Source organism: Cervus elaphus, chromosome 18 (genome assembly GCF_910594005.1).
Source record: "Cervus elaphus chromosome 18, mCerEla1.1, whole genome shotgun sequence".
NCBI lineage: Eukaryota > Metazoa > Chordata > Mammalia > Artiodactyla > Cervidae > Cervus > Cervus elaphus.
Window position 1 is genome coordinate 57,521,267 of NC_057832.1, and position 25,220 is coordinate 57,546,486.

Sequence of the window (25,220 nt, forward strand, 5' to 3'; positions counted from 1 at the left end):
AGTACAGATTAATACATTAAACCTCTGAGAGGTACTGCAAGAAAGTTACTTATGTTTTTATTGAATTATAGTTGATTTATGATGCTCTGTTAGTTTTAGGTGTATAGTACAGTAGTTCAGTTGTATATATATATGTGTGTGTTTGTGTGTGTATATATATATATAAGAATATATATTGGAGTAGGAAATGGCAACCCACTCCAGTATTCTTGCCTGGAAAATCCAATGGACAGTGGAGCCTGGCAGGCTACAGTTCACAGGGTCATACAGAGTCAGATATGACTGAGTGCACACACACATACACAAGAATATATATACATATATATGTATTCTTTTTCAGCTTCATTTCCCTTATAGGTTATTACAAAATATTGACTTTAGTTCCCTGTGCTACACAACAGGTCCTTGTTGTTTATCTATTTCATGTAGTTTTTATCTGCTAATCCCAATCTCCTAATTCATCCCTCCCCATCCTTTTCCCCTTTGATAACTATAAGCTTGTTTTCTGTTTTGTAAATAAGTTCATTTATAGAAAAATACTTCAAAACTCAGTGTTTCCACACTTATTTTACCACTTGGTCCTATATCCAAATAATTTATTAACATCCTGTGTGCTTAAGTGTTTCACAGATGCATTTTGGGAATTGCTGGCTAAAACCACATAGCTATTATGGGGACAAGGACATCATTTCAAGCTTATTCTCAAGGAGGAATGATCTACAGTTTAATAGTTACATGAAGAATAACTACCTGTTTAGATTTCTTGAGATTTTATCTAAATTATAACCTGATACTATTCAAAATGTTTACTAATGACTTGGATGAAATAGTGAAGAATGGTATAGCAAACTGATCACCAAGTTTGTCATTCTGAACAACTGGTGGAAAAAACAGCACTGAAAATAAATTTGAATTCAACTGGTCAAGTTGGGAGGTAAACCTGATAGCTCAGATAAATCTCCCCTGATCTTTTTGCTTTGTCTACACTGACGTTAGTTTCCATGGGTTGTAAATCAACCCTCTTCAGTCTTTTCCTTTCTGGCCTCTGACACACCCACACCGCGGGGCGCAATCTCAAACTTGGATGACGATTCCAGTAATCCAGACTATTTCTACTCCTCAAATTTCTAACCCCATCCTCCCAGCATGTCACTACCTCTCACTCATCAAATTTCATAGAGAAAACAGATAACAGCAAAGGGACTGGAGTCTCCTACTTCCTGTTTCCCAAACTCCTGTCTCACAGGTACTGACACCTGTCCTCACCTCTGCGAGCTGGTGGAGGAGAGGTATCCCAGGGGAAGGGCCGTCCCAGCAGCTATGCCCTCTGCCCTAGGGAACTTTCCTGTGGCATATGGACCCGGAAGCCTGGCATGCTCCAGTCCATGGGGTCTCAAAGAGTTGGACATGACTTAGTGACTGAACAACAATGCCTTCCTTCTTCAGTCTTTTCATTTCAATCAACATATGTATGTGCTTAAATCTCTCCCATCTGTAAAGTCACCTCCTTGATCTCAAATATTCCTCCTGCTACTGCCTTGGTTCTTGAATCCTTAGCAGTCAAATTTCTTTAACAATTGTTTCCTTGCCATCTTCACTACCTCCTCTCCCATTTACCCTTCACGCCAAAGCAACAGCTCTCCCCTAAATGTTGGGGCTCCTTGGGGTTCTCTCATGCGCTCTCTTCTTACCCCACATCTATTTCCTAAGTGATTGTAATGAAGCTGTGTCTTTTATTTTCATCTGCATTTATGTCTGCTGCCACATCTCAATCGTGGGTTCCAGCTCTGCACAGACAAGCTTATCAGTTGTCACAAAGGTACTGCCAATCAAACACACTCACAACCTGCTTTCCTTTCAGTGCCTATTGCCAGGAAATAGTGCCACCATCTGCCAAGCTGCTTGGTGTAGAAAACTGAAGGCCATCTTTGATACCAGCCTCTTTATCATCAACACGCCCAATCCATCCCACTTGCTCCCACCCCCAACATCAAGTTCTTCACAAGCCTGGTCAATCTGACTGACTGATATGTCTAGGACGTGTTTATTGCTCTTCATTTCCCATCACTTCCCTAACCTAGGCCACCCAGATGACCGTGGTGATAGCCCCAAAGATGTCCCAGCTTCCACTTTCGTCTCCCCTCTGTCATCAGTTTTCTACCCTATTGCCACAGAGACCTTTTATTTGTTTTTTTTTTTTTAGAGCAATTAAAGGAATTTAATAATAAAGCAATTTCAAAGCAATACCCTAAATATAGATCCTGTCCTGTTACTTCAAAATTTATCTCTGAATACATAGAATAAAGTTTTTGTATATACTGAATACATGAAATTGCCAATCTTCCAACTTTGTTAAAGGCTTTATTGAGGTATAATTAGCATGCAATAAACCACACCTCTTTAAAGAGTTCAATTTGATAAGTTTTCTTTTTTTCTTTTTTTTTACATGAATCAGCCATGGATTTACATGTGTTCCCTTCCCGATCCCCCCTCCCGTCTCCCTCACCATCCCATCCCTCTGGGTCATCCCAGTGCACCAGCCCTGAGCACTTGTCTCATGCATCCCACCTGGGCTGGGGAGATCCTCTATGACCCACCTCCCAGAATACTGGAAATAAAAGCAGAAATAAACAAATGGGACCTAATTAAACTAAAAAGCTTTTGCACAACAAAGGAAACTATAAGCAAGGTGAAAAGACAGCCCTCAGAATGGGAGAAAATAATAGCAAATGAAGAAACAGACAAAGGATTAATCTCAAAAATATACAAGCAACTCCTGCAGCTCAATTCCAGAAAAATAAATGACCCAATCAAAAAACAGGGCAAAGATCTAAACAGACATTTCTCCAAAGAAGACATACAGATGGCTAACAAACACATGAAAAGATGCTGAACATCATTCATTATCAGAGAAATGCAAATCAAAACCTCAATGAGGTACCATTACACGCCAGTCAGAATGGTTGCTATCCAAAAGTCTACAAGCAATAAATGCTGGAGAGGGTGTGGAGAAAAGGGAGCCCTCTTACACTGTTGGTGGGAATGCAAACTAGTACAGCCGCTATGCAGAACAGTGTGGAGATTCCTTAAAAAACTGGAGATAGAACTGCCATATGACCCAGCAATCCCACTCCTGGGCATACACACCAAGGAAACCAAATCTGAAAGAGACACGTGCACCCCAATGTTCATCGCAGCACTGTTTATGATAGCCAGGACATGGAAGCAACCTAGATACCCATCAGCAGACGAATGGATAAGGAAGCTGTGGTACATATACACCATGGAATATTACTCAGCCATTAAAAAGGATTCATTTGAATCAGTTCTAATGAGATGGGTGAAACTGGAGCCCATTATACAGAGTGAAGTAAGCCAGAAAGATAAAGACCAATACAGCATACTAATGCATATATATGGAATTTAAAAAGATGGTAACGATAACCCTATATGCAAAACAGAAAAAGAGACACGGATGTACAGAACAGCCTTTGGGACTCTGCGGGAGAAGGCGAGGGTGGGATGTTCTGAGAGAACAGCATTGAAACAAGTATACTATCAAGGGTGAAACAGATCACCAGCCCAGGTTAGATGCATGACACAGTGACCTTTTAAAAGGCAGCCTATTCAGATAACATTCCTTCTTCAAAGTTTCAGTGACTTCCCATCGCCTCAGGATATCTAAGTCACATCTCTTTTCATTCTGCTGCTCCTTGACCTCTCAGCTCACTGGTTCTCTCTGTGGGAGGTACCCACCCGCAGGGGGCATTTTAGAAATTCCAAGGGGTAATTTTGGTTGTCAAGGTAATTGGGTGAGGTGTGTGACTGGCATGGGTGGGTGGAGATCAGAAATGCTAGACATTCTCACAGAAAGGAAAATCATCTCACGTCTCTGACAGCTTTTGAATGTTTCACTGAAGATCCATGAAGGAGCATTCTGTTTATAGTTATGAGTTGAAAGCTTTACCCCGTGTTTTTAAAACATGTCAAACATGTTTACAACACACCTGCTTGCATGGCTGTCTCATATGTAGTGATTCTACATGTATGAGCATCTCCACCCTTCACTGTCTCCCAATGTGTTCATGTCCATGCATGTACATATTGAAGTACATACTATATCTCTATAAATGACTTCCCTTTTATTTCTCCTTTGTGTTTGCACATAACACTGATAGTATTTAGAAGTTGTACGTTCAGGTAGGCTATAATTTCCATGAATTTCACTGCAGGATAGGAAAGAGTGTTACAAAATATTTGTAATAAGAAGGGAAGGTTGTGTCAGATGACATTTAGAGCCACTGCCTGAGACACACCAAATGACCTGTCACAACTCCCAGTATCTGTCATGACTGTGCGGTCACTGCCTACGTCTCCTCCTCAGAGCATCAGCCCTGGTGAGGGCAGGGAAGGTTCTAGTCCTGTTGACACCTATGCCTGCCCCACTGGCTAATTTTCAGTACATGCTTATTAAAAATTCTGCAGTAAAGAAGTACACATACATTCTTAGTATTGTATCTTTAAGTTGATACTAAAATGGCTCTGCATTCTCCAAACACAAACCAAGCAGGGTGACACTCAGAAGGAAGCCAGATGGGTTAGGCTTAGGAGTGAGGGCAGCCAGTCCAGGACTACTATTTACAGTTCTTGGTCAGAGTTGGTTTAAGAGTTGGCCATTCTTGGCACCAAGCCAATGGAGCAGATGACAAGAGCTCCTGTTAGCTACAGAGGTTTATAATGCCGACTTACTTCTCCTAGAAACCTCTAAGGACTTTATGTTACCAACTACAGTCCATCTCATGGTTTAAAAGAAGAATGGCAGTTTTATGTTCTAGAACGTGTAATCTCCGTTTTTATGGACGCACCTATCATGTAATTAGGGCGACTGAAAAAAAATGAACTGACTCACTACGCTTGCCAAACAAAAGATATTTGTGCAGAAGGGTTGAACACAGCTTTCCTCTGGTTTTCTTGGTAATGCATCTCAGTTAATCAGGCTGCAGAGGAGAATGAACTTAGAGAGGGTCAAGTTCCAAGGAATCGAGTATTTCCCAGAACAACAGAATTGCTTTAGTCTGTAATCATAATGTGCAAGGACTTTCTCCTACTGTCATCCTGGGTCAGGGACTCTCAGGGACATCGCAGGTGCCCTGCTCAGATCTCCCCACCCACCAGCTGCTGTGGCACTGGATGCTAAAAGCTCACAACTGTTCCCTTCTCCAGAGAATTGGACTCAGCCACTGTGTTCAGGAGTGAGTGTGCTCCCTGGGAGGGGGCGGCGGGGGGGGAGCCTGTAACCGATGATGACATGAGCACACAAAGCCCTACCCCTTCACCTCCACGTGGAACCAACCCATGGGGCAATTCATGCCCCAGAGCTCCCTGAACCCATCCTTGCTGAGCTCCTTCTGCTGGCCCCTCACTCCTCTTTCCCAATGAGCACCTCAAACCAGGAGCACCTGAATCTCTGCTTATAAGGAATCTCACTCTAAAATGATGATTAAAGGCCTCTTCTGGGGTTTTGGACAGTTTGCCAAGATCTGGAGGCTCTCTTAAATTTTATTTTGGCTTTAGGAATTTTCATGACTATATATAAGAGAATGATCACTTGATAATTGACCAAACGGACATATTTTTAGTTAATTTCAAATTGTCCATGTATATTCTACATCTATCAAACATCAATGCAGTGGTTTTGTTTACACACCTGTCTTGTATATCAGGCTGAGGGCAAGAACCAGATTTTTTTCCCCTCAGGAATCAGCACAGTGCCTGGCTGTACCCTCAGAGGTACATCACCCATTCATCATGGGTGATGAATGGACAATTTGGATGGATGCATTTAACACAGCATCCAGTGATTACTTGGGAATTTATAAACTTTTAGAGATACTTAGGACATGGCTTTAAAATGAGAAGTAACTTAGCTCTCATAAATTTAAGTTTCATGACTGTTACGATTACAATAATAACATCCCTTTGTTACTAGGAATCCTTATTTTCTTCCTTTCCCTTTCTTTTCTCTGCCTGGGTTCCCACCTGTTAGGTTTTTTTCCCCTTAATTAAACCTGTTGGATTTGATTCTCTTTCTTTGTAACTCACGTGTTGTTTCATAAGCACAGTTCTATTTAAAGTTCCTTGTCAGAATATGAATTATATGGGTTAGGGAAATCATGACAGTTTACATTTCCCATTCAGGAGCTGGTTTCCACTTTCCATTTCAATTATACTGAATTTCAGAGAAACAATGAATAATTTTTTAGTATATCTCAAGTAATATTTGAGGGCAATATTTGGCTCATATTTATGTCATATTCAAATTTAACTGGGTGCCCTGTATCTTTCCTCCCTCCATCTCTCCCTCTTTCCTTCCTTCCTTTCTTTCCTAAATCTTGCAATCCCATCTTTGACAAAATAATCTTAAATAATGGCCTTTTAAAAATGTTGTAATAGCTGAACTTACAGAATAAAAATCCAAGATATACCTGCCCCATACTAAATTCTATAATAGATAATGAAATTAAGAAGTTCTAGCTTATAAATTAAAAATGTTCAATAGTTATAAACTGAAGTTTAAAGACACAATACACAAAATATGGAGAGAGATATATACATATGTATATACTTAAATATAGCTAATTAAATCAGGGGTTGACAGACTTCCTGTAAAAGATCAGATAGTAGAGGACAGAAGGAAGGCTCAAGAGGGAGGGGATATGTATTCATGTATATATACACATATGTATGTATGTATGTGTATATGTATGTGTATGTACATGAATGACTGATTCGAGTTGTTGCACAGCAGAAACCAATAAAACATTGTAAAGCAATTTTATGCCAATTAAAAAAATTTTTAAAAACCCAGGAAGGCCAGATAGTTAATATTTTGGCTTTATGATCATAAGATCTCTGCTGCAAATACTCAATGGTGCCTTTGTAGTTTGAAGGCAGCATAGATAATAAATATGTAAACAAACAGGCATGTCTGCGTTCCAATAAAACTTCGTAGGGTTGTAGTATGCTAATTAAATCACAATATTAGGAGATTCTAGCATATATGTAAAAATAAAGTTTAACAAAGCAATTTGATTTTTATCCACAAATTTTTAAAAAAATCTCACATACTTCTGTACAATTCTGCTAATGGTGGGATGAAACTGGCACTTTCATGCATTACTGATGATCCTGAAAATTAACTGATGAATACCTACCAAAAATTAATTTGACAGATTTCAACAGCCATGAAATTTTGGTGAAGTAGGACTGCATTTTAAAATATTTAAAAATATACCAACTATGCAGAGTTATAAAAAATAGAAGCAACTTAAATGACCACAAAAGGGGAATAGGTAAGTAGATTAAGTAAATTTATTCAGTGTCTAAACTCTGCCCAGTGACAGGACTGAGCCTAAAGTTGTGGACAGAATGAAAGGTTTGGAATAAATACCTGTGGCCCAAATTTGGAGGAGAAAACAATGAAAGAAGTTACTCAAGGAAACACTTGCATGGTTCCTAAAAATGGTAAGCTTACAAAAGCACCAAAAGAAAATGCTTATGATGTAATATAAAGTGCAAAAAAAAAAAAAAAAAAACCATGAAAGAAAATCTTGTCTGAGCACTCTGATTACAAGGATAGAAAAGTATAATAGGTAGAAAATGGGAAGTTACAAGATGACAGTAAGTAATTAATTATTAGTGGACTATCTCCCACAGTTGTGGCTCCAGGCAGAGATGCTGGAATCAGGCCTTCCGGCTCTGAATTCTCTCTCCTCACTCACCAGCTCTGTGACCCTTTGCTTCAATTCTGTCTGTAAAATGGGAATAAACACAGACTTCCCTCACAGAGTTGTCACGAAGTCTCAACAATAGAATATGGAAAACACTTCAAACCGGGGCTGACAAGTGCTGTTCTGGAAGATTTGCCATTGTTATTCGATGACCTTCATAAACAGTAGGTGATTTTCATAATGAAACAAATAGATTTCTATTTCTCATGAAACACTGCAAAATACAAACCTACATGTACAATTAGAATGGAACTCAGTTCAGAAGGAAGCACCCGCAAGGCTCCTGTGGTACTTACAGAATCAACCAGGATGTGTGAATGAGCCTTGGACCTTCCTTCCAAAGGCTGGGAAAAATAGACATCAAGGGAATATTGTACATCTGGTTCTAAACAGATGGGTGTGGGAAGCATGATTCTGTATTAAAAGAAATAAAGCAAAAATTCAGTGTCATAAGTACAGTTATATAAACGAAGCAGCCATTGCATTTGGTGTGTTCCACATGTGCTGTGAAGTGGGTTCCACTGCCAGATGGAGGCTTGGTTTAGATCTAGACCAGTTCAGGTGGGTTGGGTGGTCAGTTCACATTCAGGTTCTCTCTGGCTCTACCACAGGATTGTGCCAAATAGCAAAACCTTGGGAGCTGGCCAAGGGGTGTCACGACTGCTCTGGGGAAAGGATGGAGCAAATGTCCTCCCTCCCATCTATCAGGCTAATATTAACAAGGTTTCTGTTTTATTCAGCCACAAATCTCTAATGCAAAATTACTGGCCTGAAAACTAGACTTTCGGCTGCTGAGATAACTCAAACTGAACACTGTACTCTTATTTTTGTAGCATTTCGTTTGTTCACATCTCCAGGCATCTGGGGGAACAGAAAACAAACATTCAGGATCAGAGTCAGGCTGTCTGGGCTGGAGCCCTGGTCCTGCCACACATCAGCTATAAAACTCAAACAAGTCATCAAAATGTTCTCAATTTCCTCCTCCTCTGATGAAGACAAGATCTACCTCATTGAGTTGTTAGGAAAATTCAATGTGATATTAAATGTAAATCATAGTTTGGCAGATAGTAAACACTTAATAACATTACAGTCTCCTTTGATACACCTCTTATCCCACATAGTTCCTGGTTACAAATTACTGATAGACAAACGACACTCTGAGAAACCTTCAGCATTTGAGGCAGGTCCCCATGCGTACCTGGAAGCTGCTGGGAAAGCCTGAGGCTTTGGCTGAGGGGTCTCACGTGTGCAGTGCTTGCTTGCTCCAGTGGGGTCAATCACCATCTGGATGGTCCAGTCACCTGCAGACTAGACAGGCATCATGTAAGGGCATGTTCCTGCGAGGATGCATGCACCAACATATTTCTAATGGATAGTGCACAGGATAAATTTGCCACCCAAAGTCTGCTTGGAAAATGGAGTTTTGCATTTGTGAGAAGAGATTCACCCTCAGGCTTAACTGTCTGGTATTTGAATTATGATCCAGGTAGAAAGAATATTGTTTATGGCCATAGATGTAATTCCTGGGTCTAGAAAACCCCTGGGACTCCTGAAGGTCTAATCTTTCATTTTTTTTTAACTTTTTATCTTGTACTGAGATATAGCCAGTTAACAATGTAGGGATAGTTTTGGTGAACAGGGAAGGCACTCAGTCACACATATACATGTATCCATTCTCCCCCAAACTCCCCTCCCATCCAGGCTGCCACATCACATTGAGCAGGGTTCCCTGTGTGCACATGTCCATCTCAAACTCCCTACACCCCCTAAAAATCCAATCTTTAACATCTGTCTCCCAAAGAGTCAACTAACTCATCATGTTCTTGGATCACAGCACAAAGGGAAAAAAAGGAATCTTTCACAAAAGGATATATATTTCTTTCATACTATTGCATAAATATTCTTATATACATTTATATTATTTATTACCAGAAATATTTACATGTGTATAAATACACACACACACACACACATATATATATATAGAGAGAGTGCATATATGTTAATTACCTAAACTCTAGAAGTCTCACAATCTGGAAAAGCTTTTTAAAGCTGTCAGATATATGTTCTGTCTATACAAAAATTTATATATATTTATACATACACATTTATATACATGTATCTTTTTAAAAAATGACATTCTTGTCATACTCACCAGGTCAAAGTGCCTTCAAGTCCCTTGTTTTTAATTTGTTAAGTGAGAAATTAAGAAGTATGTCATATTAAGAGTTTCAAAGTAGATCATGTACTCTGGTCATACAACAATGAACCCTTTCAGAATGTGGTCCCCAGAGGGATTCTGAGACCATCCCCAGCCACATAAAATATTTTTTAGGGGAGATGGTCTATGGAGTTTCAGACCACCAAAGAAAAGATTACGCAAAGAAAACTCTAGATCAAGTGTTTTCTAATTTGGTTTCTCTTCTTTCTTAGCTATTTCTCAAAAGGCAGGGGAAGGGCTCAAAAGGGAGGAGGCAAGAGGACCAGGCTGGTTTGAGCTTTTCTTTTGTCTCCTGGTAAAATCCAAGTGCAAATAAATGCCTCTTCTGCATAACCATGAGTCTAAATCTCTGCACATATGTTGCTTATTACACTTTCAGGGGGAAAAATGTCATAGGAGGGCAGGATTTGCATTATTTTAGTTATTTATTATTCTTATACAAACATTTCATCACCACTTCCCTAGACCTAGTATCTTAAATCTATAGCTCCAGCTTTAGTTTCTCTCCACGGAATAATGTGTGTGTACATATGGCTCCCTGTGTTGCTTTAATATCTTCAGGAAACCCTTTGGTTTACAATGCTCTCCAGATGTTCAACTTTCTGCAAATCCTGTTATGATGAACCTAGGCAAGACTGGAATGGAAACATTTAGCTTGAGAATGTATTTCATTCAGCTTGGAACCACCATCACAGAAGGGGAGTTAAAGGATACCTGAGTTTCATAGTGAATGGCAACTGTGAAATCCATGGGAACAGGGATGTTCCCCACAGCAAATCTCAAACCAGCCCCAGGGAGAACCCTGGCAAATCCAGGTCCCGTCCACGTAACAGGCATCCCAGGAACTGGCTCTCAGAGAAAGATGGAAACAGCAGGCAGTTGGTCAGAAGTCACCGAGCCCTAAAACAGGAGAGGAATGAACACAATTTTGCCTAGAGTGAAGGGTTAGAAGAGAAAATTAAAAACCTCATGTATTTCTTGATGTGTATATGATCCATCTGAGTCCCGGATAAATTATTCCAACCAGGACACATTCCAGAATACCACGGAGAATAAAGTGCTGATTCTGCAGCTGTGGAACATATGTTACTGTATAGAATTATCACTTGGAAAGCAAGATGACTGGCCAGCACGTGAAGTACCCCATGTGTCATAAACTGAGTGATTCCACATTGGTGACTTTGGCTTTTCTCAGATGTGACTATGGAGCTCTGGCCAAAATATGAAGAGAAGGAAAATATTCCCATGCCTACTTCATGGATTTTGCCTAATTGTGCACGACAATGATAAAACCACATGGATTTATTTTTTCTAGATATTTCTTTCATGCAAATGTGAGAAATGATCTTCTCCCATCTGCTTGGGGGCACATGAGTACAAAACTGCTCACACGCTTGGTTGATTAGCAGCCCTGCTGGTCTCGATGCTGGATGTTAGCCTTGGACCATCTGGACCCCGTAGATAATACTTCCTTGATGACTTTTGCATCTGCCTCTCAACACTTCCAGCCTCCACTGGAATTCTGCCTCTTTCTTACTTTTTGCCTGTGTTGCTGCAACAGTCTCTTGGCTGTTCTCTCTGTGATCCCTCTAGTCCAATACATACCACACACTGCTGCCAAAGAGCATTTCAAACGCGTTCTCACTGCCAACAACCTCACGCCCAAATTACTTAGCCTGAAGTTCAAGTTGCTCTGTGATCTACCACAAACTGCTCTTTACTTGACAAATGTTTATTTAGTAACAACTCAATCCCGGCCTCTGAATCAGATGCAAAGATGAATAGACTAGAATCCCTGCCACAGAGGAGTTTAAGGTAAATAAGAAATGAGATGGAGGTGTGTGTAAACTCATCTCTGCGACATTTTCAAACTTTAAAAAAGTACTCTGGGGACATCACTGGTGGTTCATTGGCTGACTCCATGCTTCCAATGCAGCGGGGCCTGGGTTCAATCCCTGGGTGGGAGAATTAGATCCTATATGCTGCATCTAAGAGTTCACATGCTGCAGCTAAAGAACCTGTTCTAAGACCTGGAGCAGTCAAATAAATAAAAATATTTTAGAAAATAGTAAAATAATAAAATTTTTAAAAGTATCTTGGAAATTGCAGCAGACAGTGTAGGTGCCCCATGGGATCCCCTTTACTTAGTTGGTACATCCATTCCCCATTTGTTGTACAAGTGTGACTTCTAACAGCTCACACTTGCCCCTTGTCTGGAGAATTTGCCTCTCACATCCCCACCCCTATGCCTAGGGTAGCTCACAGCCAATGACTGCCTGTGTGTTAGTCGCTCAGTCATGTCCAACTCTTTGCAACCCCATGGACTGTAGCCCACCAGGCTCCTCTGTCCATGGGATTTTTCAGGCAAGACTACTGGAGTGGGTTGCCATTTCCTTCTCCAGGGGATCTTCCCAACCAAGGAATCGAACCCAGGTCTCCTGAATTGCAGGCAGATTCTTTACTCTCTGAGCCACCGGGGAAGCCACCAATGACTGCCTGATAGGGTATAAAAGGCTAGCCCTGTGGTCTCAAGAGCTAGGAAAACTTTATCTGCAGTTTATGTTTCTGACTTTCTCTATGGGTCAATCCAAGGTTTGTTTTGCCTGAGACCACCTTTGACTCTTTCTCCCTCTCCATCTTATTTCCTTCATTCTCTTAAAGAGTTTTCCCAAAGAAGACTGCCTTTGTAAATCACCTGCACATGACTCCAGTCTCAGGCTCTGACCTGAAATAGTTGGTGGCAGACAGTGTACCTAAAAGCAGACTCGAAGATGCATTCCTGGAGGGGAATCACTTAATGTTCAGGTGGCAACAAGGACCTCAGTGGGTAACTTGTGTTGATGACCCTCGTGGAGCAGCAGAGCCATTGCTAAAACTGTCATCTGGGGCAAACTGGGACAGGATAAAGAGGGAAGGGGAGGCACTGACATGAGCAATATTTCTTGCATCGACAGATGCGGGTTATGAGGACTGTGGGCCCGGATGGTTACTATTGGCTGTCATTGGTACATGTCTTAATTCTTGGGTAGGGACAAAGAATTCCACTACTATAAAGCTGCTGGGTGGTCACACTCCTGCATAGAGTGAGCTTAAGAAGCAAACGGGCAGAGTCAGCTTCACGGGCATATAGCCTGTGCAGCTGCATGGGACCCGGTGCATAGAAGGACCCCATGCTTGGTTTAATGCTCTGCTCTCATCATCTTGAAATAATTAAGATTTAAGAAGTTGTTTCCTAAGTGAAATGTCTTGGGACAATGGAGCATGCATAAGGACAGAAGATATATGCACAGTGTATGTCTGCCTCTTTGCTGCCCCGTTTGCATGCAGGGCACACGCTGCCCAGGAGCATGGGATTCAAGTGGACCTACTATGCTTAGGCATTCAGTGAGACTCAGAGGCAGTACAAAGTAAGTGTGCTACATCTATGACTAAGTAAGCAGGGGTGCCAACAGCTCCAAGAAGCTGCGTTTTCTGTTCCAACCAGAAATTTCTTTGAAAGCAGAAAGAAGGGAATGACATTCTAAGAAACACATTATTCATGTTACTTCCTTGTGTCAGCCAACTACTTACACTGAAAATGACAACTAGAAGGAAAGAGGACAATAGGCAACTCAGAGTTTCTTTTCCTTTCAGTTCCTCCTCACTCATCAATAAGCTGAAGGTATTGTTGGTCAAACACACACTAAGACATGAAATAACAGCTGAGTTAGTTTTGTACAGCATTCCCATTCTTCCAGGAAGAATAAAATATATATGCATGGTGATGGTTTAGTCACTAAAGTGTGTCTGATTCTTTTGCAACTCCATGGGCTGTAGCCTGCTAGGCTCCTCTGTCCATGGGATTTTCCAGGCAAGATTACTGGAGTGGGTTGCCATTTCCTTCTCATATATATATATATATATACACATACATACATACATACATATATGACTCCAAAATAAAAATTGTGTAATTTCAATGATTATGTGTAAGAATTAAGTGCTCTTATGTTTGCAATTAAAATTGGCATTGCATGCTATGGAGATGAATAGTATAATTCATGCTAATAATTAAATTTTTTAATATTTCTTTACTTAGAATGACATTAAATAGCATATAAAATATTTTGACAAGTTGAGAGGCAGAGACTATGGAAGAAAGTAAATTAATATTTTACTATCTTCAAGGGACCCTTTCTTTATTTTTTATTTTGGCTGAGCCTCATTCAGGATCTTAGTTTCCCTGTCAGGGATCAAACCCATACACCCTGCAATAGAAGGATGGAGTCCTAACTATTGGACTGCAAGGGGAGTCCCCCTAATTTCTCAATTAGGGGGCTATGCATTTAATTTCTATTTTACCCTGGCCCTGCCCATGGGTCTGAGCATGCCAGGAATGAGCTGGAATTGATGCTGTTAGTGTACCGCCTGGTTCCCTTTATTGGACCACTCTATCTTGCCACCAGTTCCTGGGACTGTTAGCTGCTATGTCTCACCACTGCTCCCTTCTTCTGAGAACTGCCCTTGGCTGAAGGGAACTGCCTCACTTGGGAGGTGATCTGGGTCTGCCCTGGCAGTTTGTAGCCATGACGGCCTGACATGAGAATACAACAGGCCAGCCCTGTGGCCTCAATGGAGGACAACTCTATGGTGCAATGTACGCTTCAGAGTTTCCCCAGGGAAGAAGGCAAGGCTAGACTACCCTAGATGCCATCCTTGCCTCCCTTTTCCCCCGCCCCAGCCTCCTGCCCTCCTTCCTGACAGGTTTCTCCTGATGAGCACTCCTTCAATAAAGCACATGCATTCAGATCTCTGTTGCAGTCTCTGTTTCTAGGAAACCCAACCTAAGACAGTGATTAAGGATGTACGCATATGCACACATACACTTATGTAAAACTAAAAGTTTCACCAAAAAATATGCCCTTGCTTTATAGTCTTCTGTCGTACTAAGTTGATCCAAGTCAATTGATTTCATGACCTACTTACCAACAGGCATGACCTGCAGTTTGGAAATTACTGACCTGTGGGACCCTAGAGATGGAAACAATTACTTATGTCTGGATGTTAGGGTAGTGAATGTCACAGAAAGACAAATCTGAATTAGGTCTTAAGGGATGACTACAAGTTTTCCAAGTGAGTAATACAGGAGTAGTTGTTTCAGGTGAGAGTCAGGAGAGGAGTCTGTGGCTGTTTACAACAGTGTTTCTCAAAGTGCTTCCAGGGACCACTCATGTTACTAGGGGTGCTTGGCAAATATGCAGATTTCTTTTTTTCCCCCAAATGATCCAAAAAGTATTTATTAAAAAAATCATTATGCCAAACATCTCAAATATCTAAATCCAATTAAAGATCACAAAAAATGTATGTTTTCCTAAAGTCTCTGCAGATTTCCAAATTGAGCATCACTGCTCTAGAGCTACACTGTCTAATTGAACTTCCTACAATAATGAAAATGTTCCATATCTGCACTATCCGGTATAGAAGTCCAATGTGGCTACAGAGTTACTTGAAAAAATATGCAGGTTTCATGACACTAGTCAGATTCCCCGATTCAGCATCTCCAGTGGAAGGCCCTAGCGTCTGCATTCTAAACAAATTCCCCGGGTGATACTTCTGTGCAGTAAAATCGGGAAGTTCACTGATCTGTGCCACTGGGAACAAGGGCACTCCAACCCTTCTTTTTTCAGGAGGACTTCAAATTGAGATGCCTGGAGTCAGAGAAGGCTTTATGGACAGGGGACATGGGGATAGACAAGCAGAAGCACAAAACTGCTTTGACGTGTACATGAACCTGAACGGAGGACCACCACTCATGAAGCCTTTTCCGATCCTCTCGGCTGGAGGTGGTTTTCCTTTTTTTTTATTTTTTATTTTTTATTAGTTGGAGGCTAATTACTTCACAACATTTCAGTGGGTTTTGTCATACACTGACATGAATCAGCCATGGAGTTACATGTATTCCCCATCCCGATCCCCCCTCCCCCCTCCCTCTCCACCCGATTCCTCTGGGTCTTCCCAGTGCACCAGGCCCGAGCACTTGTCTCATGCATCCCACCTGGGCTGGTGATCTGTTTCACCATAGATAATATACATGCTGTTCTTTCGAAACATCCCACCCTCACCTTCTCCCACAGAGTTCAAAAGTCTGTTCTGTACTTCTGTGTCTCTTTTTCTGTTTTGCATATAGGGTTATCGTTACCATCTTTCTAAATTCCATATATATGTGTTAGTATGCTGTAATGTTCTTTATCTTTCTGGCTTACTTCACTCTGTATAATGGGCTCCAGGGGTTTTCCTTAAGGGAAATTCGTAACATGTTTTGTGCACCTCTTCACGCACCCCACCCTGAAATGCATTCATTGTTTGTGTACATGCCTCATTTCTTCCACAAAAATCTCAAGGGCACGCTCTATGTCTAGGTGTTTCTGTTTTCATTCTTTCAATCAAGAAAGTCTCTTAGGCATAAAGAACTGTTTCAAGTGCTGGTTGTATGAACAGGACAGCCAACATCTGCTTTCTTTTGCTTTTCCAACATGTCCCTTCATGCAAACACACAGGAATGCTCGGTAAAGACCCCAGCATAATGAATGAACAAATAGACCTAAAGTTATCCTGCCTTTAATTAAATAGTAGTTGAATGGCCACAGGGTTTTCTGGTCTCCTCTAGCCTGCAGAAGCTATTGGAGGCAGGGCCCTGAGGAGGCAGCATCACCCTGACACTCATATCCAGCACTGATCAACTATAACCATTTCAGAATCAAGAGCATAGTCACACAGCATCCCCAGGGACACCAACATGTCCTTTGTCTTCAACTAGGAAGACAGCTATTTCTCAGCATTGTACGTCTCCTTTTTAAAAAGACAAGAAAATATGAAAGCACAGTCTGACTCTTCAACTCTCCAGAATCTTACTTTCCCAGGGTTTTCACACTGAAGAGAAATAAAGCTAATGAAGTTTTTTCCAGAGGCTCTAGTTACTTTGAGTGTGCGTCTTCCTTTCCTTCACTCTATTCTTGAGGATATTAAGAGCTTAGAGTGAGTGAGCACTTACATGAGCCAGGCATGGGTCTAAGTGCATTACCCAGGTTATTTGCTTCTAGCAGAATAGACAATGACCCTGAAGAAATGGTTTACCTCATTCTGTTCATCTGCTTGTATGCTTTGCTGATGTTTTCTCAGTATTATATTTCCTTTGTCAATTATGAAATCATCTCCTTGTTGCTGGAAATACACATCGCATATAGGCAAAGTTGTTGCTAATATCTTAAAAAGAAAAGAAATGGTAGTATAAGTAACAAACAACAGTTTCAATTTTATCATAGTTGAAAAGTTTCAACTACCAGAATTTAAAAGGGAATCATGATTTTCACTTAATAGCCTTGGGAGGAAGTCATGGAGGCAGTGTAAAATTTTTTGTTTTTCTGTGAAAATGTGAAATTTTGGGTGGTTATAAGGCTATGTGTTGAGTTTTCTTTTCAAGGGCTATTATACTAGTGTAATTCTAAACTGGGAAAACATTTCTTCTTTGCTATTGGTTTTATGGTGTTTTGACCATTAACAATATGCATGATGTACCAACTCAAAGATTTATTAGATGTTGTAATTTTGACACCTCCAGACCAATTTCTCTTAGTTCTCATGGTCTGTAAAATTTGGCTTTAAATGTTCCCATAAGAGATTATGTCAGGACAGCAAAATTCCACCAACTAAACTAAAACAGCAGAATTGCATCCATGCAACTGCAGTTTCCTTTAAATCCTGGGTTTTGTGGGACTCACTTTTATATTATCTCCTAGTCATTCAGTTAGAATTCATTCAGTCATTCATACACAGTTAGAAACTCCAATTGTTCATTTCCAAGTTTTCACTGTACCCCGTGTGTTAGTCACGCAGTTGTGTCCGACTCTTTCTGACGTCATGGACTGTAGCCTGCCAGGCTCCTCTGTCCATGGAATTCTCCAGGCAAGAATACTGGAGTGTGTAGCCATTCCCTTCTCCAAGGGATCTTCCCAAGCCAGGGATCAAACCTGGGTCTCCTGCATTGCAGGCAGATTCCTTATTGTCTGACCACCAGGGAAGCCCCTATATGTTTGCTTGATGTTTCACTGTTAGTTTTACAGGTGAAGTTTTTAATTTCACAGATGCTCTGGCTGTTCATTGTTAGTGGGAAGCCCTGAGCCCTCTATTCTAGTGGTCACTGTTCAGACTCTTGAGCAGGCTGTTCAGTCAGCTCCTTTGGACAGGACCCACAGGCTTATGTTTATTTGTCCTCTTCATTTTTTCCCCCCTCACTAATTATGTTCACCTTACAACACAAAATCATAAACTATTTTACTAATTTTACACAGAAAACATATTATGGAATACTATATTAGATGCCATACTATGTTAAATTCAATCAATATTAACTTTTGTGGCCACATTTAATTTCTATAAGAAAACAAGTCAGATGCTTCCCAAACTGTGTACAAATCACCTGGGGACCTTGCTAACATGCAGACTGGATTCAGTAGGTCTAGATGGGGGCTGAGAGTCTCCAAGTCTAATGAATCCACAAATGATGCCACTATTATTGGTCTGCACACCATATTTTGAGTAGCAAGGATGTTGCCATAGACTGAATGCTTGTGTCCCCCTGCTAAATTCCTATGTTGAAATCGAATCCCCATGGTGATGGTATTAGGAGGTGGGGTTCTGGGAGGTGATTAGGTCATGAAGGCACAGTCCTCATGAATGGGATTAGTGCCCTTTTAAAAGATGCCTAAGAGAAATCCCTTGTTATGGGAGGACTTAGTGAAAAGACAGCCCTCTAAGAACCAGGAAGTGGGTCTCAGACATTGCATCAGTAGGTACCCTGACCTTGGACTTCCTAGCCTTCAGAACTGTGAGAAATAAGTTCATGGTGTTTACAAGCCATCTGGTCTATGGTATTTTTAGCAGCCTGCACAGACTAATAAAGATTAGATAGACAGGTAAGTAGATACGGATGGATGGATAGATATAGATATATAGATTTTTGAAGACCTACCAAGAAAGTTAATTGTCATTCTTCTTAGCTCTCCAATTTGAGTGTTAAAACAATTACTTGTAAGATGTGTTTTGGATTCATGTCCTTGTGTGTCTCCGTTTTCCATCCTCTCTCTTCTCCCTGAACCTGGCCCCTTCTCCATCCCTGTCTGGACTACTGCAGATGGTGCTGCTCCAAACTAGACTCTTCTCCGCTGGATGGTGTCTGAGGACACAGAGGACAGTCTTCATCACGTCATTCCTTTGCTCAGAAAGATTCAAAATTTAGCCTCTTTAATGGTGGTGGTTTAGCTGCTAAGTTGTGTTTGACTCTTGCAACACCATGGACTGTAGTGCCCCAGGCTTCTCTGTCGGTAGGATTTTCCGGTCAAGAATACTGGAGTGGGTTGTCATTTCCTTCTCCAGGGGATCATCCCGACCCAGGGGTCAAACTCGAGTCTCCTGCATTGAAGGCAGACTCTTTACTACTGAGCCACCAGTGAAGCCCAGCCTCTTTAATGGGAAAAATCTAATTTTATCTTCCAGTACTTCTTCTCTATGTAAACTTTCTGTTCTACCTGTGAATACACCTGCATTGTTTCTCCTCTGAGTTATTACTTGGAACTTTTCTGACTGGCTTGTCTTCTCCCCTAGTCCACCAGTGGAAACACTTAATTAGTTTCAAGTCTCAGTCCAGATGATTCTACCTGTGTGTTAAGTCCATTCATGGCTCTAAAATCCTGAAGCACTTACGGATTCTTCCTGTTCTCCGGCACTGTCCCTGTCTTGAGCTATTTATGAAAAGTATTAGTTGTGGTTAAAAACTTCTGGAGGGCAGAGACCTTAACTAATCCTTTTCTATGCCAGTCAGCCTGGGTCTCAGCATTATGCACTGGCTATAAACTGGGGTTCTTGTGACACTTTCCCTGGGTTTGATCATTTGGTAGAATGACTCACAGAGCTCAGGGAATCACTTATTTATATTTATTGTTTTTTTTTTTTTTTTTGTATAATAAAGGATATGACGAAAGGATATAAATGAACATTCAGATGAACATGTACATAGGGTGAGGACTGAAGAGTCCCAGACACAGGAGATTCTGTCCCCTTGGAGCTGGGCTGCACCACACCCAGCACACCTATGTGGCCACCAAGCTAGAAGTTCTCAGAACCCAGTGCTTGCGGGAATTGTATGGAGGCTTCAGCCCACAGACATCATGGATCATTACCTCAATCTCCCTCACCTCTCCCCTTCCTGGAGGATGGGGTGTGGGGCCAAAAGGTTCAAGGGTCTAATACTTTCTGGTGACCAACCACTGACCTGAAGCCATCCAGAGTTACCTCATCAGGACAAATGACACTCCTCTCACCCAGGAAGTCCAAAGGATTTAGTAGTTCTGTATCAGCAGCTAGGGTCAAAGACCAAACATTAGAACAAAGGATCCTTCTAGTGCTCTTATCCCTTAGAAAAGCTCACAGATTCTAGAGCTCTGGGCCGGGAACCAGGGACCAAGATCATTAGGTATACTTTTTCTATTATTTCATGATAGTTGGAGGTGGAGCCTAAATATCAATATTCCCTTTCTAAAGTTTTTTTTTTTTTTTTCCCAGTTACTCTCATAAACCTGTAATACTAAAAACCATGAAGAAGAATCCAGACATAGGATTATTTTATCTTGACTCTACCCACCGCAGTGCTGAATCGAGGTCAGGACAGTGCAAGCCTCCTCTTCCTGCCCCAGTTTCAGTCAGTAAAAGAGCAAATTCCAAGCCTCTTCAGGGGTATTTTCATCCCTCCCACTAGTCATGTCCAGATTAGGAAGAGATCTCAGGAAATGACTTAGTCACTGGAACCTGGAATGAGTTCCCAGTTTTCCATCCAAATCCTGTCTCTGGAATCAACTTTCATATGCCTTCTCCCCTTGAAGTTGTTCACCTCACATTGCCTTTTCCTGGGTCAGATTCCTGCCCGTGGCTGGAGTCACAGGCATGTGAGTGCTATCAGAGTCTAACTTAACTTTTCTCTGTTGGGTTCGGATGCTTGTGTGTGCCCCCCCTCATACGACTTTGAGATAAATGTTTTTAGGGAGCATCCCCCACAGGACTGTGACCTGTACTGAATGGGACCAAGGGGCATTTTCAGTCACACACCCCGCAACCAGCACTGAGGACTGCTAATCCAAGATCAGCTTCAGGAGGTTGGTGAGCATCTTACAGTTGGTTTGGTAGCAGATTCATTCATTCAGTAGCAGAGATTCACAACTTTCTATTATGCACCAATCACTGGGCTCTGCCCTAGAGCAGCAGTGGTGATGGAATACACACCCACCCTTCCCTCTCATGGTTTATGGTGTCATCAGGGAGACAGACCAGGAAAAACTCAATAAACATTCTCTATCTGACGGATACCTTGAAAGAGCAAGAGTCAAGTCTGCGTCATCACAACTTAATCCAATTCACACTTCTGTGCCAGCCTCTGTGTTGGAATGGGGATATAAAAATAAAATAGAAAAAAATAAATAAATAAAATAGAATGCGAACTCTGCCCTTAAGACTTTATAAAATCTGCAATTCCGTAATAGAATCAACTCTGCTCTATGTTTGTGGGCAAAACCACTCTCTTCTGGGTACCTTGCCCACAATCTCAAGGGTGTGCTTTATGTATTTACCTACACTCCACCAGATGAAGTCTGTAAGGAGAGTCAGTGAAATACTAACCAAAGGTGCCAGTCCCAGAAGTGGTGTGGCTTCCTCCGCCTCATAGAGGTAGAAATTCAAAGGAGCAAAGAAATAGCCAGGCGCTGGCTCAGTGCAGCTGCGACCTGTGACGTGGGGACGGCAATCACACTGCCCGTTCTTGGGTGAGCACCTGTGGGGAAACAAACCCACCTCGTGAAAAAAAAGTGTAGGTGGGGTGGCAAGTGTAAGATAAGGGCCTAGGGGTGCTGGGGTAAGTGCTCTCTGGATTTGAGTCCATTCTATGAATCCATCAATCAGTCATCCTGGGGAAGATGTGGAGAGGCAATGGGATCTACAGGTCTGGTCTTTTTATTAACTTTTTATTTTATATTGGAGTATAGTTGATTGACAGTGTTGTTCTAGTTTCAAGTGTACAGCAAAATGATTCAGCTATACATACACATGTATCTATTCTTTTTCAAATTCTTTTCCCATTTAGGCTATTACATAATATTGAGTATCGTTCCCTGTGCTACATACTAGATTCTTGCTGGTTATCCCTTTTAAATACAGCAGTATGTTCATGTCAATCCCAAGCTTCCCATCTATCCCTCCCCTGGCCATTCTCCCCTTATGGTAACCATACGTTCATTTTCTCAGTGCTACAGGTCTGATCTTGACAAAACCAACCCAGATCCATGAAACCCTGGTCACCGCTTCTGTCCTCAGTGGCTCTCTGCTTCTCTAAAAACTGCACAAAGGAGAATGCTGGACCGCTCTCTACACGCTGACAAAAAGTTGGTGTTTTAGGTGGGTCAAGTCATACATGTGCAGTGATACTTCCCACCACCTTGGGATTCCCAAGTAACAGAACTGTTTTCTCAGCCTCAGGAATACCTGAAGTGAAAGAAATCAAGTGGGCTATCTTTAATGTCTCAAGATTGCTGCTTTTCAATGCCCTTTGTCTGCCATGGAGTGACTTCACTTCTGACGATCAGCATGTCCTAATAAGTGTGCTTTTACTTACGTTATGGAAATGGGATTGAGGAATACTGCCACCAAACTCACTCATTTTACTGACTTACACGTTGGAATAAGCATCTCCAATATCACAGTCGCAGGGAGAACATCCATGGAGGTGATTTTCCAGTCCCCAGTATCCAACCTACAAACAGAAAATGCTCAGTTGATTCCAGTTGTGAAGTCTGCTTCTCTGAAGTATGGCCTTAATATGAAAAGCACTACAAGTCAGTTGTCGGCAGTAAACAGCCACGGGGCCTGAACAATCACACAGCAGCTTGTTTGTCCACACCCTTGATAATGATCTTCTAAAAGTAAACATCTATTCCCAGGACTCGAATGAAGAGGACAGGTAGGTTGTCTATGTATTGCTTTGAATGGAATTGCAATGGATAATCAACAAGGACCTACTACACAGCACAGGGAAGTCTATTCAATATTCTGTAAAAACCTAAATGAGAAAAGAATCTGAAAAAGAACAGATATAGGTATAACTCAATCACTTTGCTGTATACCTAAAATACAACACTGTAAATCAACTATACTCCAATTAAAAAAAAGAAAAAAAGAAATGCAATAGAAACCTCACTGTTCCTCTGACAGCACCAATTTTAGCTTCAAGTGGGGTTGTTTAAGGCCAGACAGGAGAAATTCTTCAGCTATTCTTGCAACTGTTTGCATAAATTCTTGCAACTGTTAGCATAAAACCAATGGAGTCCCTTACTATAAAACCCCTAGGGATTTTTACTTCCACAGTACAGCAATGTTTGTGAGTTAAAAAAAAAAAAATCATTCAGCTGATAGTGAGATCTTGTATGAATTATCACCGTTCAGTAGAATTGCTTACTTATAAATAATTGTTTTGGCATAACAAACTCTCCCCATGTGAGAGATCCAACTCTTTTCTTCAAGACTTTTCTCATCATTGCAACATCTTGACCTTTATTCGATATAAACAGCTGGTGAGATACAAACAACTACTTCTCAATTCTGACGTTTACTATAAAAGACTCAGAAAAAGACTCCCCTGCTCAAATATCTATTTAACAAGCTTAGGTGAAACTAAGATCTAGGTTGGCATGGAATTCTCATTTGAAATGGGTTTGTTAAGTATTCATATGTTTTGTTGTTATCTTGGTACAATTTTATGCCCAGTTTTACTCAAACAGATTTATTTTAAACATTAAAAGTTGACACAGTTTGTTACATAACACAGCTAAGGGCTTTTGAAATCTTTTTTCCCCCAAACTAAACTTCAGTTTAGGCAAAAGCAATGTGAACTGAGCTGCTTTACTCAGGCTGGGGTAGTGAGACCCCCCGCGAGGCAGCACACCATCAGCAGATCTGCGTGGGGCACCAAGCAGATGCCTTGGCTCAGCCATGATGGACAAGATTCCCCAGTAGTGGCCCCTGCTCAGTTATTTTCCTTTTGCAAGAACAATGGCAGTTAACTAGCTAAGAAAAAAAGTCAGGCCGAGTCTAAGGTTTGTCTGCAACGACCTGATGTGGTGTCTCCGTTGACCTATTCACTAGCTCTACACTCCTTTTTTGTATTGCCCATTCATGGTCACGGAACTTGGCACAGCCCACCTTCCAACGTGAAACTTCTAGATGACCTGTCCTGTGATAGAGTTCCCTTTTCGTATTTTCTCCTTGCTTTCTTTTCCCTCCTCCTCTGCCTCATCCCCATGTGTTTTCAGTAAAGCGACTTAAAATATTAGCACAAACTATGTTGTAACAGACATATGTTTCTTATTTATCAGCTACATGTCTTCAGACACATCAAGGTCACTGTTCTTTTATTAGGTTAAGTTTTTGTTTTTTCTTTCTAAAATGTCAGGGTGGGCTGCCAAGTTTGGAGGACAAAGGAAAGAGCTGGGTTTTTAACTCTCTAAATGCATGACACATTTCTTATGGCGGGAACATGTTTTATTTTGTTAATTTGAGACATACATGCTCATGTGTGTAATAGAGTCTGTGAAAAATTTCCCACAGGAATCTACAATACATTTAAACTTGATTTTTTTTTTTTTTAATGAGCTCGTCCAAAAATAATTTTAGGCAAGAGGGGTAGGGGTGGAAAACTGATTGTATATTAAAAGACTCCATGACCTGGTGGCCTTAACAAGGGGTTGGGGGGGGGCAATGGCAAATAAATGCTCTTATACTCTATTGCTTGCACTTCCAGGAGAAGAGTGGATAAAACTATTGTCTGGGTTGGTTCAGATCCATTGGGTAAAAGTGCTGGTAAATGTTTAACTACTAGCTTTCTGCAGAAAGACAGGGGCTGATTTCCAGTGTTTGCTGACTTCTGCAGTGTAAATACTTTTACCATAGGAGTACTGAAATACAATAGGGCAAGGAAAATGATCAACAAGACCAAGTCTCTTCTCGGCAATGGCCGTAGGAGACCACATCACTCCCTAAAGCGGGCGATTTTGTGCTCAGTCATGTCCAACTCTTTGTAGCCCCCCGTCAGGCTCCTCCGTGCCTGGGGATTCTCCAGGCAAGATTACTGGAGTGGG

General features: G+C 41.2%; 1 protein-coding gene across 1 annotated transcript in view; it reads right to left on the bottom strand.

Annotated features, from left to right (window-relative positions):
• LAMB4 (laminin subunit beta 4) overlaps positions 1-25,220 on the bottom strand; it is a 103,531-nt gene that overhangs the window by 50,036 nt on the left and 28,275 nt on the right. Inside the window, 5 exon segments of the mRNA XM_043871598.1 lie at positions 8,087-8,204; positions 8,989-9,098; positions 10,726-10,911; positions 21,715-21,865; positions 22,761-22,840. Coding sequence (XP_043727533.1) covers positions 8,087-8,204; positions 8,989-9,098; positions 10,726-10,911; positions 21,715-21,865; positions 22,761-22,840 — 645 coding nt within the window.